The sequence below is a fragment of the Dermacentor variabilis genome, chromosome 3 (assembly GCF_050947875.1).
Source record: "Dermacentor variabilis isolate Ectoservices chromosome 3, ASM5094787v1, whole genome shotgun sequence".
Lineage (NCBI taxonomy): Eukaryota > Metazoa > Arthropoda > Arachnida > Ixodida > Ixodidae > Dermacentor > Dermacentor variabilis.
The window spans coordinates 71,712,929-71,724,000 of NC_134570.1; the positions used below are offsets into that span (position 1 = coordinate 71,712,929).

Below are 11,072 nucleotides of genomic sequence, written 5' to 3' on the forward strand. Positions count from 1 at the left end.
CCCGGAAGCACAGGACGTGCCCAATTTTTAGCACTATATATGATTCTTTCGACCGCCTGACCTCACTGAGCCTTATTATATCCCATTTACTACCCTCAAATTCCTCCAATAACACTGCTAAACTCGCCTCACTAGAAGAGGCAGCAATGTCACGAGAAGGAGGGCTATATATATAACATTTGTGCTGGGACAGCCTAATCTAGTCTACTTTCACACTTACCTGCAATGAATAAACAACAACAAAGCACGGCTTCTCTCCTATCTGAGGCATTGCAATTTTTTATCTGATGGTCACATTCATGTTCAGGCAAATGCTAAGTCCTTTGTCTCCCAGGATCTTGACGCTCACACTCCGTTTCATCTGCAAAACCAAAGCAAAGTAACATGAGAATCGAACTAGTTTTACGTCAACGGTCGGGCTGAGTCAGCGCTAGGACCTCACTTATAATGTAATAATCGCACCATATATCTTACGAACATGGAGAAGACTGTTACGCAAATGAAACGTACAGGTTGAAATCTGCGTAAATCGAAGCTTTACTGAAGCGCTGAAATAAATTATATACAGGTAACTCTGCTGCGTAAAATTAAATTTATTTCAATACTACGCAACTTGCAAGATCATGCATCGTCATCATTATTATCACGTGGTAATGCACGGCAAGGTGGGGCACGGCTTGTGCATGGCAATTTAAGCAGCAGTTCAAACACCGAATCGGGTGGATGCACAGTGTGAGACGTCGAGGCAGCGATGTCACGAGAAGGAGGCCGTTGTGTAAGATGCTTGTCGGAAAAGGAACCGTGAAGACAAGTGCATGGACAAGGAAGTACCGCAAATAAATATGTTTAAGGCGTCTATATACCCTTGCGTCATAGCTGCACAGGCCCATTCTAGGGGGCAGGCCAGTAATTGTCCCGTATAAGGTGGCGTATATCCAGTTGAACAAAAATGCAATAGTTGAAATATAAGAAACTGGAGTAAATGAAGGCATCTGTTCAATATCCAGCGCTATTTCATTAAGAGTTCCGTGTCCTTATATAGACGTACGTATGAGCCAGCACCAAATTTTGATGTTACGTGTCGTAATTTGTCGCTTGATTAAGGAGACCAGATGGCAATATTTGTTTGGCAAACATTCAGTGCTGTATAAGTCATCCATTTGGTGAAAAACTTTGCGCACTTAAATCAAACGCTAGGTGAGCGGGCAAATATAGTTTCGCTTTAAACATTGCGATATCATTAGTAGTATAACTACACACGTAGAACAAAAAATGTAGTGTAACAAAATTGGGATAAAAACAAACCAGTCATAATACATTTCTTTTTGTCCCAGAGGATGCGCTTCAATCAGCTCAAAAAAGTGAAGTTTTTCAAGCTCACTCGTAATAACCTGCCTATATTCCTTAACCATATGTTAAATGGCGGCTGTCACAAAGTTCATACTTTCTGGTTAAGATTATAGGCAGATCATGCGTTCTACTGGATGCAATTGAAATTAGTGACGCTACCATGCGAGGTACGTTATTTTTGAAGAAAGGTAAATTGAGCGGCTTGGTATGTATTCATGTTGAAGTTTAAGTGCGAAAAGTAAACAATGGTGAAAGGGAGACTACGACTACGCGACAGGCACTCGTGTCGTGTTGTCTACCTTTCATCCGCGTTTATCTGTTGGCGCTGTTAAGTTCATACAACGCGGTACTCTTACTACCGAATGCAATTTGAAATCTAATCTAAGTGAAATATTGACGACCCACCTTTTTATTTCATTCTGTCGTGTCATGCAGGGGCCTTTCAGTTAATAGTTATTTTGTGCAGAGAATTGATAGACTTTCTTTCCGTATGGTATTTTGCAACGATAGCTAATTTAGGCCGCGTCACTCACTTGTTTGCGACTAGCGCGCCAGACTGCGTACACACACAAAAAGAAAACATAAAAAAAACGCACTGGAAAGTTTGAGCTTTGATTGGACTATGCGAGTAGTAGAGTCATTTAATACGTCGTGTTGGCTTTCCTCAGAGTTCGGCGAAAAAAAGAAAGAAAAAGCAAGTAAGAACATATGGGCCAGGCCGCCAGTCACAAAAAACAGCATTCGATGCTTCTAAACTCGCTCGGGAGACTTTGGGGCCTCGGACGACCATATTTAATGGTAACTGACGATTACCAAGTGGTACTATAGTTATACCTCATAACAATACATTGATTCTTTAAGAACACTAAAAGTACGTCGCCCCGTTGTCACTTACGGTGAGCGGAATATCTACCAGGTGCTTCTGCAAATATGTGCCGTAATGTGATAAGATAAAAATTTATTTAGCGCATTTCAGACCATTTCAGGCGATACCTTATCCAGTTGATTGAAATGTTGCTTTCACCCCATTTCCTGCTTCTTCAGAATCATAGAAACTGTACAGTTTCAAGCAGAAAAAAATAAGAATTTTCACTTGTTTATTGAGCTTTGTCACGGTTTACAGAATGTCCACTCCATGTGAAAACTCCCCACGGGAACATCAAATATCAGAGAATAAACTATTTCGTGGTTTGAAAAGCTTGAAAAGCACTTACCCAGCCACTTGAAAATTGTGCCTGGTGCACGACATTTTGAAAAAACAACGAAAGAAGTAAACCCGCTCCATACAACATATTGACACCGAGTGAAAGCACCGAGCCGTCTACCTTCCCACTCATTTTTCCAAAACAACCTTCACATTAATCAAGATTGCACCCCAGTTCCAATAATAATTGTTTCAAGATGTATGCGACACATTTTAAATATCATTACTTTCATCAGTGCTCTCTCTCTGTTGATGCGCTATCTTGCTGCACATAATTGTAGTAGACAGCGTCTGAAAGGGTTAAGCAATTTTTAATGTTCGCCTGTGGCAGATACCACAATTCTAGCCCTTCAGGTGCTCTACTCAAAAAGGCAAACATTACTTGCACGAGAAATTAAAGTGGATCAACTAATTAACAAAAATTCGCTAAATAATTTTTTATCTTATCACCTTACGGCACATATTCCCATTTAAAAATTGTCGCCGCGGGCGGGGGGGGGGGGCTGCAAAGCGGATCCACTTGGAATGAATTCTGAGGATGGGACCAGCTTCGAGATATGAATTCCCGAACTTTGCGGAGAAACACACTAGCGGTCCAATTACTTTTGTGCTTCGATCTACGAAAAGGCATTTAAAAAAAGAATTAAGTAGAACGACAGTGAATATTTACGGAAAGCTTGACGGCACGTATCTCGAAAACGGTGTCATCCACAGAATTCTTTTCAAGCGGATATGCCCTGCAATCTCACCGACTACAATTTGCAAATTGCAATATGCGCCGTAAAATGTTTAGTTAAAACTTAAGCAGTGAATTTCTGTTATTTAGCCGATAGGGCGCTTAAACTTATCTTGCAAGTAATGCCCGCCTCCTTGAGCAGACCAGCTGAAGGACTAGAATCGTGCTATGTTCCACAGACGTTTCTTTTTTCTAAGTTGCCTAAAGTCTTCGCAGAAGCGCCTGTGACGTATCTTTCTTTGGCCCTGTCGGCCCGCCTCCTTGAGCAGACCAGCTGAAGGACTAGAATCGTGCTATGTTCTACAGGCGTTTTTTTTTCTAAGTTGCCTGAAGACTTCGCAGAAACGCCTGTGACGTATCTTTCTTTGGCCCTGTCGGCCCGTTCACGTGACGGTCAGCGATCGTATATTTGTTGTGGTAGGACTTCCACCGTCGGTGCAAAGGTGCCGATGCATAAGGTGCGCGTTGTCGCGCCATCGATGTGCGAGCCGCTTTCGTCGGCGAACGCCAAGTGAGACGCACGGGGTGTCGCACGGGAACTTTGGGGCGTCTGAAGGCTTATAGATTCTGTGGGGGGGAACGCTCGATCTACACCAGCGTTATGTATGTTCCACTTGACGACTATGTTCAGTAGAATATGACGCAATGAAACAACAAACGCTACCTAAACACTGTTATTGCAACGAACGTACGTCTTCAAGCACATCGCTTCCTTTAATAAAGCTAATAGCTTTCTAGAAGGGGTTTGCTGTTCGCGTATATTGACAATCATCGTCAATAGTTTGTACGCAGGTTTTTTTTATGTGCTTAGTCAGATTTACGCAAAGCCAGCGCGTGTTTCGCAACTCATTCATATATTTCTTATCTTTGACAGATTTATACGCGTACTAGCGACTATCAACTGTTTCCCGAGCGCTGTCTGACAAGCACAGATTAAGTAAGCTTATGCCACGCGTTGTCAGTGCCTGTTCCGAGTAGCTAGGGTTGACTCAAACTGCTGGATAAGCAGTCAAAAGTATACATCTCACAGAGAGCACCTTACAGTGTCTATTACCAGTTCAGGGTGCACATCCTGAACAAAGCTTGAACATAGCTGGCCCCCTATCACTAACCCTTCTGTTTTTGTCAGTGCTTTCGCATTAAAGGAGTACATTAGGGCTAAGGCTACTCCTTTTTTTATTCACTTGTTATTCTCTAGATGGCTGGCGGCAGTACAAGCATGGTTTGTCAAGACGCGGCTGCTCCAATTGAGGACGCTGTGTCGATGCTGTGTCGACCCTGTTATCAGCATATCTTTAAGACAAATTTATAAACACAAATCTGCCTGCTGCCTGGCCTTTTCTAAACAGAGAGAGAAGTGAAGCGGTTTTGAAATGGGAAAGCTTGTGGGGTTTTGGGAAGCTGTCACAGTAATCTTCAACTCCTGAAATTATTTTACCGATAGTCTGTGCCACTTGAGGGAACCACTAAGAAGCTGGCATAGTGTTATCACCGGTTTTCTCGTGCAGTCTTGTGTTGTTCCTCTTTTGATCGGTCTGTCGTTTCCGGCTCATTTGTTTTGGTCTCCTCATATAAGGCGCAGCACTCATTGGTGTCTTAAGGCACAGAACAAGCTATTGTCATTGCGCGTTGCAGTTACATGTATTACAACCATGGTTTCAACTCTACATATAGCTCTTCGTACGCGAAATGACGGTTTAAAAGCGCAAGCCTTCAAAGCCGAGCCTCGTACGTAGTACTGAACAATAACCTCCTGTATTTTTTAAAGCATTGATGCCAAAACCGGGTGTCACAGAGAGGGCACCATCTTCCCAGTAGTTAAGTCCACAGGTCATTGATACGGTGACGTCAACCTCATGAGGAAGCATGGGGCATGCGAAAGCAAAATAAAGGAGCATGCATGTTGCGGCAACAGCGCTCGGCGAAGGTTGTCCATGCTGTAGTAAGAAACATGGGTAAACGAAGGAATGTGCTGTCACGGCAGTGGGGACTGGCTGTCTTGCATTACGAAGCATCTGGGCAGGCGTTGAAGAAATGCTGAAGGCTGTGACTGAACAACTTACGGGAGGAACGAACCACGGAATGTGCACTTTCATGATACCGTCGTAGGTTTGGCCCTTGATGATGGGACAGTGAACGACCTCCTTGCACAGGTCTTTCTCTAAACCTGGAACGCGCACGTTGAGACCTAAGAAGTTCACCCTGGCATCGACGGTAGCAGTATCGCTGTCTTGATCTGCAGGAGCCACGGTAAGATATATATGTATTAATGGTATAAAGAGTTATAGTCGGAAACTAAACGTCTACGAAGAGACGGAGCCGATATCGTTAAACTAAACGTTGATAGTATGTACTTCTTTCTGAGCACTCTCATGTAATTATCTTCTTTGTTATTTTCGTCGCAGAATCATGAATAATGTGAATGGTTAGGCGATGCTGACCCGCAACGTCTCAAGCCAGTAACTTGCACCGTTTTACACCAATGTCTAACAATTATTCACTTGCTTACAGTCGTCATCGTGGCATGCCAATAATAAAGCAGAACAACTTGAGATGTTTGAATTTTTTGTGCATAGCTAACAGCGTAACTTTGTAACTGCTATTTGCGTTTAAATGCTCCGCAAAGCTCCTTTCATTGCCGTATTATATCACAGACAGACGAAACGTACCGGATATCAATGAATATCGAACCATCGTTGTCGCTCTACGCCTGAGAATACAGGGATCGGAGTCACAGGGCTCCATTTGAGCCGACAGAATTTGGGCGCTTGAGCCTGCAAAAAAGGTAGGCACAGATGAGTAATTTTTTTAAGCAAGAGAGGTAAGAGAGGGGGAGTAAGACTAAACATTATTTGCGATATCAGCGTCCTAGCCTGGTTTCCTGCTCATATATTACGGGGTACCTCGCACAGTTCGTAGTTGTTCTTAAAGAGACAGTAAAGAGGAAAATAGTTTTAATTGTATTAGTAAATTATCCTTGCACAAGACATAAAAAAATCCGCTCTTTCCGTAACAAACCGTTTGCCAAGCCAGAAAAGACCCAATGACCAGACGGGTGGCGATGCCACCTTGAAGTACCCGCGCCATCTCGCCGCGGTGTGCTCTCAGGACCGATTAATTTTATTGCGATGAAAATTATACGGACACTCCAGGCGAATATACGCTGTCGCCTCCATTATAATTTTGCGCATAAAGTGCAAGTGCGATAACATCGCGGCCGCGCGCTGTATGCTGTAGGTGCCAGCGAAAGCTTGCGAGGGTGATCTGGGAAGGATGGTAGCTTGACGTCTCCTCGCGCTCCCAAAGGAGGAACGCGGCGAGGGTGGCCGCGCTAAGAGCGGGGTGAGGGAGCAGGTTAGTAGTGCGCATCTCCTTTTCTACTCCAGTTGCGGTTGCTGAGCGCAGTTGCGCGCGTCCTATTTCAGAGGCAATCTGCGCTGGGTTCGAAGGCTAGTTGACCGGCGATAGGTGATGGCTTCGTGTGCGCTTTGTTCTCGCGCTGAAGCGAAAGGCAGCACGAAGGGGAATCCATTCGCCGCTGCTCCGCTCTTCATCACGCCAGTGTTCTGACAGCGAGTGTCTGAGGTCGTCGGGTGAGATATGCGTTCGGTGTTTGCCTGTGCGTGTGTGACGACGTGCTTGCCAATTTTAATTTCCCTGATAACTATTGGTCTGGCTTGTTTTCATCGAGCATTGCTTCAGGTGATTTTATTGAGCTGCGTTTAGAGTTCAATCTTGCAAAGATTGTTTCTGAGCCTTCTCGCGGCACTAATATATTAGACCTTATTCTCCCAACAGAGCGACATAGCATAAACCCTGTCGTGCAGCTTGATGGTTATAGTGACCATAACCTAGTGCAGTTCTCAATTGATATTCCGCAGAAATCTTCTGGCGCTGAACGTAAGATTATCAGGGATTATAACAAGGCAAATTACGGACAAATGAACAATGAACTTGAGGTTTTCTTTGAGATATTGTTTTTTCCATAACTCACAAACAAATCTCTTGAAGCCAATTTGAATTCATTTAGAAATATTATGTTACTTATAGTAGATAAATATGTGCCACTAGTCACTATAGCTAATGACCAAACGTAACCCCTGGTTTAATAAATCGCTTATATAACTCCGAAATAAAAAGAAATGGTTATACGCTTCTGCTAAACGGCTATCATATCATGTCCCACGTCATGGTCTAAATATAAGGATTGTTTAAAACCTTACTGTCTTGCAATATCTGAAGCGAAAAGAAGTATTTTTGCAAGGACCTGTCCTCACTTTACACACTAACCCTAGAAAGTTTCGGCGAGCTATCTTTCCTGATCGTGACAGTAATACTGTTACGTTGCATAACGCTGACCATGTTCTTGTCTCTGCATCTGAGCGTACTTCAACTTTCAATTCGCTTATTTTGCTCTTGGTTCACTAATCGAGACTGCTTCTCCGTTTCCTGTGTCTCCGACCTTGATTATCGCTTCATGTCCCCTATAAATATTAGTGTTGAAGGCACTTCAAAACTTATACGCGATATAAAGGTGTCTACATCGTGTGGCATTGACAATATTAACTCTAAAATTCTAAAGAACACGTCCGCTGTATCCAGTCAGATTTTGTACTACATTTTTCAGCAGTGTTTATCAACAGGTATTGTTCCTGCTGACTGGAAGTCAGCCAAAGTTGTTCCGATATTGAAAGATGGAAACAGACACTCACCTGGTAACTACCGCCCCATTTCGCTAACATGTATTTGTAGCAAGCTACTCGAGCCCATCATTGCCTCCCATATATCCAACCATATTGAATCTAATAACTTTTTTTTTCAATATCAACATGGTTTCCATAAAGCATTGTCTTGTAACACTCAATTATTGGAATTTACGTCAGATTTACTTGATGGCATGAATAATAGCAAAATTATTGATTGCGTCTTTCTTGACTATACAAAAGCCGTTGACAGAGTTGCTCACTGTCGTCTGACAGCTAAATTAACTGCTCTTAGAATTGACTCATTATCATTATTCTGGCTTCGCAATTTCTTATCTAATCGGCAGCAGTCATACCTGGGAATAACTTTAGCTCCTCCACATCTGTTGTAACGTCAGGTGTACCCCAGGGTAGTGTGTTAAGCCCTCTTCTTTTCCTCCTTTTTATCAATGGCTTGCCGAGCAACATTTCCTCCTGCATACGACTTTTCGCGTATGATTGCGTAATTTACAGAACGATTAACTGTCATGATGACCACCTAACTTTGCAAAATGACCTTCACCTAGTTAATCAGTGGTGCGATCGTTGGCAAATGACCCTTAACACGCCTAAGTGCTGCGTTCTTTCCTTCACTCGTATGAAATCATATCCTAAGTTTCCTTACAAAATCAGTTCGGCGGAAATTCCTCGTGACTCTACTTTCAAATATCTTGGCCTTTATTTTTGTGCTAATCTTGCCTCGAGCTCTCACATAGATAAGATATGCGCTAAAGCTAACAGAACTTTAGGGTTTTTACGTCGTCATCTGCACCTTTCACCATCTACCATCACTTAACAGGCCTAACAAACTGCTGTACGCCCCTAACTTGAATATGCTTCATCGATGTGGTCTCCTCATCAACAATACCTAATAGATAAATTGGAATCCATCCAAAATCGTGCTGCTCGTTTTATAACTTCTAATTACAGTCGTCATTCTAGCCTTACCCAAATTAAACGCGATGTTCCTCTTCCGGACTTGGATTCCCACCGCTCTGTTGCCATTCTATGCCTCTTTCATAAATACAAATATGACTCATGGTCAAGCTGTTTGTCGCTTGAAATTCCTTCTCGCACATCTACTCGACTTCATAACCATCTCAGTTTCAGACGTATTTTTTTGCCGTACACAGTCATTCAATAACTGCATTACCGCGCGCCATTGTACTATGGAATAGCCTACCAAATAATATTGTTTCATTAAAATATCCTGTCAAATTTCGTGAACTTTTGGGACTTCACAGGTTCGCTTGACTATGTTGTACGACTTTGTATTGTATTCGCTTTTGTATCTTTGTCGACTTTGTTTGGCATTGTATTTCCTTGACGTTGTATGTATATTTTTCTTTGCATACCAGTGTTCCTTTTTTCCAATGTACAAACTTATTTGTTTCTCCTACTATGTAGTTCCCTTTTCTTTGCCCTAAATAACTAAATAAATAACTAAATTGAGTTAGTAAGCGAATGTTTACAACCCTTTACGCAGCTAATAAAACGACTAACCTTATTTCGTAAAGCTGTCTAATAATTTGCTATCACAATCATTGTTTCACCTGTCCGGCGAAACTGTTACTTTTTCGAGCTAAATAAAGGCTCCAAATACTAATGGATAGTGCCTCAAGGGTTCCATCAAACGGACTTCACATGAGCGGCGGCCACAAAAATGGTGAAATTGATGACAATGGGGTTTATGATGTATAGATGAGGCTGGCTTTCCGGATGGCAGTTATTAAGCGCGGCAGTTCGTGAATGAGTGCTTTTTCGTTCAGAAGAAATTATATACTAAAAAAAGTCAAACACCAGAATTAGCCTGTTTCTATAACCTTTACTTCGCCACAAAGGGTCGAATACGAAAAAAAAAAAATTATATGAAATCTGTGACGTCGTACTGACGCACTGGTGCGGGGGTTGTGACCCAAAATTCATTAAATAAAACTTTTACCTTCATTTTCTTGCCTATTGTCAATATATTTCCGCAAACTTACGAAAAGTTATCTTTTGGAATAACAATTCATCCCCGTAAAGTGATTTCGTGTTTCTATTTAGTGTCCCTTTAAAACTTCAACAATCATAAGGACAGAACAACTGCTTCTGGTGGCATATAAGGCTGAATGGAAACATAGGATTATTCGCACCCATTGTTTTCAACACTCAGGCCTCAGACGTATTACAGAACAAGCAGTTTTTTTCCCACCGTGAAGCAAATCATTCTCACAAAGAAAACAAACTGGAGCATCCCTTCGTTAAAGAAAGCGATGCTGCTTACCGCAGTCTTCATACGTGATGTTTCGACGTTGTCCAAAGGCCAAGCCGATGATGACGATGGCGACAGCGTATCGATTCATGACGTGCTTGCTCCGGAAGAGTGTGCAGTCGAGGCCTGAGGTTATGCAGTTTTACAAACCACAGCAGTCATGACCTTAAGCAGCACTGCAACCGAGCTAGTTACAAGCACCCACGTAAATTATTTGACGTAAACTAATCCGTAAAGCAATTGTAGCACAGACAATAACGCGAAGCCTCCCGTTGTAATTCCGTCTAACTTTTACCGTCTTATCAGTGTGTGATACACGAGATCTTTACGAGAAAAAATTATGCGGCATTGATGCATCCTCACGCTCTATCCGATTCCGTGCGGCAACCGCTTCTGCGCGCGAAGCACAGCAGGCACCACTCCGGCAATATCACTGATGCTTTCCACGTCGAAATAAAACGCTTGGTACTGCATAAGGCCGTCCAGAAATGATTAATGACCCGGATTTCGATCACATTCGTCACTACTACGCACGTTCATTTGGGCATGTGTCTCTCATTTTCATTTGTCGCAGTAGACTTTTTTTTTTGTGTGTGTGACAGAAGCACCGACCCACTCTATAGGGTCATTTGTTTTTTTGTGCTCGTTTTTCGCTTTTTTCTTCTTTGTCTGTGTTTCTTTCCGTACAAAATAATAGCCCATTCGGAATAAAACTTCACTTGGAACAAAGCACTCATTTCATTCCCGTTTCATTTCTGTCATTTCTGTACAGCATCATCCAATTGT

At 42.5% G+C, this 11,072-nt stretch overlaps 1 protein-coding gene across 1 annotated transcript; it reads right to left on the minus strand.

Annotated features, from left to right (window-relative positions):
- Positions 1-254: 254 nt before the first annotated feature.
- LOC142573989 (mite group 2 allergen-like Ixo r 2) lies at positions 255-10,647 on the minus strand. Its single transcript, XM_075683189.1, has 4 exons — positions 10,299-10,647; positions 5,960-6,064; positions 5,354-5,526; positions 255-361 (listed from the first exon to the last, which is right to left on the minus strand). Exons 1-4 carry the CDS (start codon positions 10,375-10,377, stop codon positions 281-283), a joined length of 438 nt encoding a protein of 145 aa, XP_075539304.1. The 5' UTR covers positions 10,378-10,647; the 3' UTR covers positions 255-280.
- Between the last annotated feature and the right edge of the window lie 425 nt (positions 10,648-11,072).

Coding starts and splice junctions, on each gene's coding strand:
- LOC142573989 (XM_075683189.1), bottom strand. CDS start 10,377: ATGAATCGATACGCTGTCGCCATCGTCATCATCGGCTTGGCCTTTGGA. Junction 6,065..10,298: donor CATCACGTATGAAGACTGCG/GTAAGCAGCATC, acceptor CCTTTTTTGCAG/GCTCAAGCGCCCAAATTCTG. Junction 5,527..5,959: donor TCGATATTCATTGATATCCG/GTACGTTTCGTC, acceptor TGGCTCCTGCAG/ATCAAGACAGCGATACTGCT.